Genomic DNA, 1886 nt, shown 5'->3' with positions numbered 1-1886 from the left:
GCGCCTCCGCCCCGGGGACCGCTCACCGAAGTACACCTCCTTGTCACACTTGGGGCACTTGGGCATGGCGGCGTCGGGTCGAGGCTGCAGGCGGCGGGATGGGCGCGGCCCGCGGGCTCCTCGCCTTTCAGGGGCCCGTGCGCCCGCCCCCCGAGAGCCCGCCCCCAACGCCCCGCCCCCGAGTCCGGGGCTGGGAGCCCGGGGAGCTGGGTCCCGGCCCGCGGCCAGCAGAGGGGCCCTGGGCGGCACCCGGCGTCTCGGCCCGGACCCAGCTCCCCGCGTCGCGGGGCGGGAGGCTTCCCGAAAGCAGTCCGCAGGAGCGGGGAGGGCACCGGCCGCCCGTGAAATGCAAACCCACGCGCTCGGACCGCGCCCCCCTGCGCACGGCCACGGCCGGCCGGCCTCCGCGACCCCGCCACCCCACGTGCGGGGGACGGCAGCGGGACGTCGCCTAGGCGGCGGGGCGGCCTGGCAGGTGCGGGGGAGGGGACGGTGTGTTGTCTCCGCCTGCAGCGCCCGTGCCCAGCTGGCGCGGTCCAAGTCCGCGGGGCCAGGGAGGCGCGGCCGCCCGGCGCCTCCCTGGTGCCAGGCGGAGACGGCCCGACCCCGGCCCGGCCCTGCCCGTGCAGAAGCCCAACCCGAATTGGGAAGGACAGAGAGAGGGGTCTGGCTACAGGGACACCAGCCCATGCCCCGACCCTTCCCTGGGAGACGTGGAGAGTGCCCTGCGGATCCCGGCAGGAGAGGCACCTCCGGCCAGCCCTTCGCCCGGCCTCAGTCTATGGTGGGATCCCGCTCTGCTCTCCTCCCCTCAGGAAACCCCTTCCCATGGCACTGTCCTCTGCCTAACCCTCCTGCCACCTGGTCACTGTCCAAGGACACTTCCACCTCCTCTCTCTCCGCGTGGGGGGTGCCCCCGCGACCACACCCCATTCTTGGCCTCACCCAGCCTCCTAAGCGCCCAGCTGTGCCTGGACAACCCCCCACCCAGCAGCCCCTCCTACTGTTCCTTGGGTCCAGAGTTCCTCCCCACCCACCCTGTCACCAGTGTCCTCATCTCCCCTCCACACACCCATTTCTCAGAACAAAACATCAGCTCTGGACACTGACATGCTCCAACCAGAGGCCACTGGGCCCAGCTACTGCCTCCTGCCCAGGCTGCTGCGGGACCCATACTGCCTACTGGCCCTGGAAGCGGGGCTGCAGTCCACCAGATGCACCTACTGTCACATGTAGGCCTGCCAGCTTCCCTGCAAAGCACGAGGCACCACTGTGTGCTTTTTGGAGTTAAGGACACCAGCTTGACCCTCCCCATCCTGCATCCCATCCCTTGGCGACCCCTTGGCTTGGGCCTGATGCTGCCAGGCCAGGGAGCAAGAGGGCGGTCCCGTCTCCCCCCTCTCCTGGCTCTAGGGTCAACAAGAGAGAAAGGGAGGCAGGCCAGACAGACACAGACACAGCAGCCAGGACAGAAAAGTGGACAGAGGCAGAGAAAAAGGCAAAGGTCCGAGGGGGTGGCCAGAGAGGCCAAGCACAGACAAGCTGTTGTGATGGGGGTGTCCTAGGGAGGGCCTGGGCCTGGAACCAGTAGACTGAACATGGGTGAGTCTGTCACAGCAGGTCCCTCATCTCAGACCACACTCATGTTGCACACACACACATGAGATGACAGCTGGACCTGCAGGGGTGTGTGAGGATGGAGGCCTCCCCTCACAGGATGGGATGCTTGCTGCGGGTCTCCAGGGAGAGGTCCGTGTACGTGTGTGTGTGTGTGTGTGCTGTGGCTGATGTGGGTGTGCCTGTGGACCTGTGTGTGGGTGTATGTATCCGGGTGTGTCCCATGTGTGTGTATGACCAGTCTCTCTTGGAGCAGCTATCTGGCCATA

The 1886-nt window shown here is 67.3% G+C and overlaps 1 protein-coding gene across 1 annotated transcript in view; it reads right to left on the bottom strand.

Annotated features, from left to right (window-relative positions):
• LOC103200167 (cysteine-rich protein 1) overlaps positions 1-66 on the bottom strand; it is a 1348-nt gene extending 1282 nt beyond the window's left edge. The window contains exon 1 of the mRNA XM_007944598.1: positions 27-66. Coding sequence (XP_007942789.1) covers positions 27-66 — 40 coding nt within the window. The remainder of the gene's footprint in view (positions 1-26) is intronic.
• Positions 67-1886: the final 1820 nt, after the last annotated feature.

Source organism: Orycteropus afer, unplaced genomic scaffold (genome assembly GCF_000298275.1).
Source record: "Orycteropus afer afer isolate SDZICR_OR568_19922 unplaced genomic scaffold, OryAfe1.0 scaffold00128, whole genome shotgun sequence".
NCBI classification, from domain to species: domain Eukaryota; kingdom Metazoa; phylum Chordata; class Mammalia; order Tubulidentata; family Orycteropodidae; genus Orycteropus; species Orycteropus afer.
Note: the sequence above shows the minus strand (reverse complement) of the source record. Positions and strands in the feature narration are given on the sequence as shown.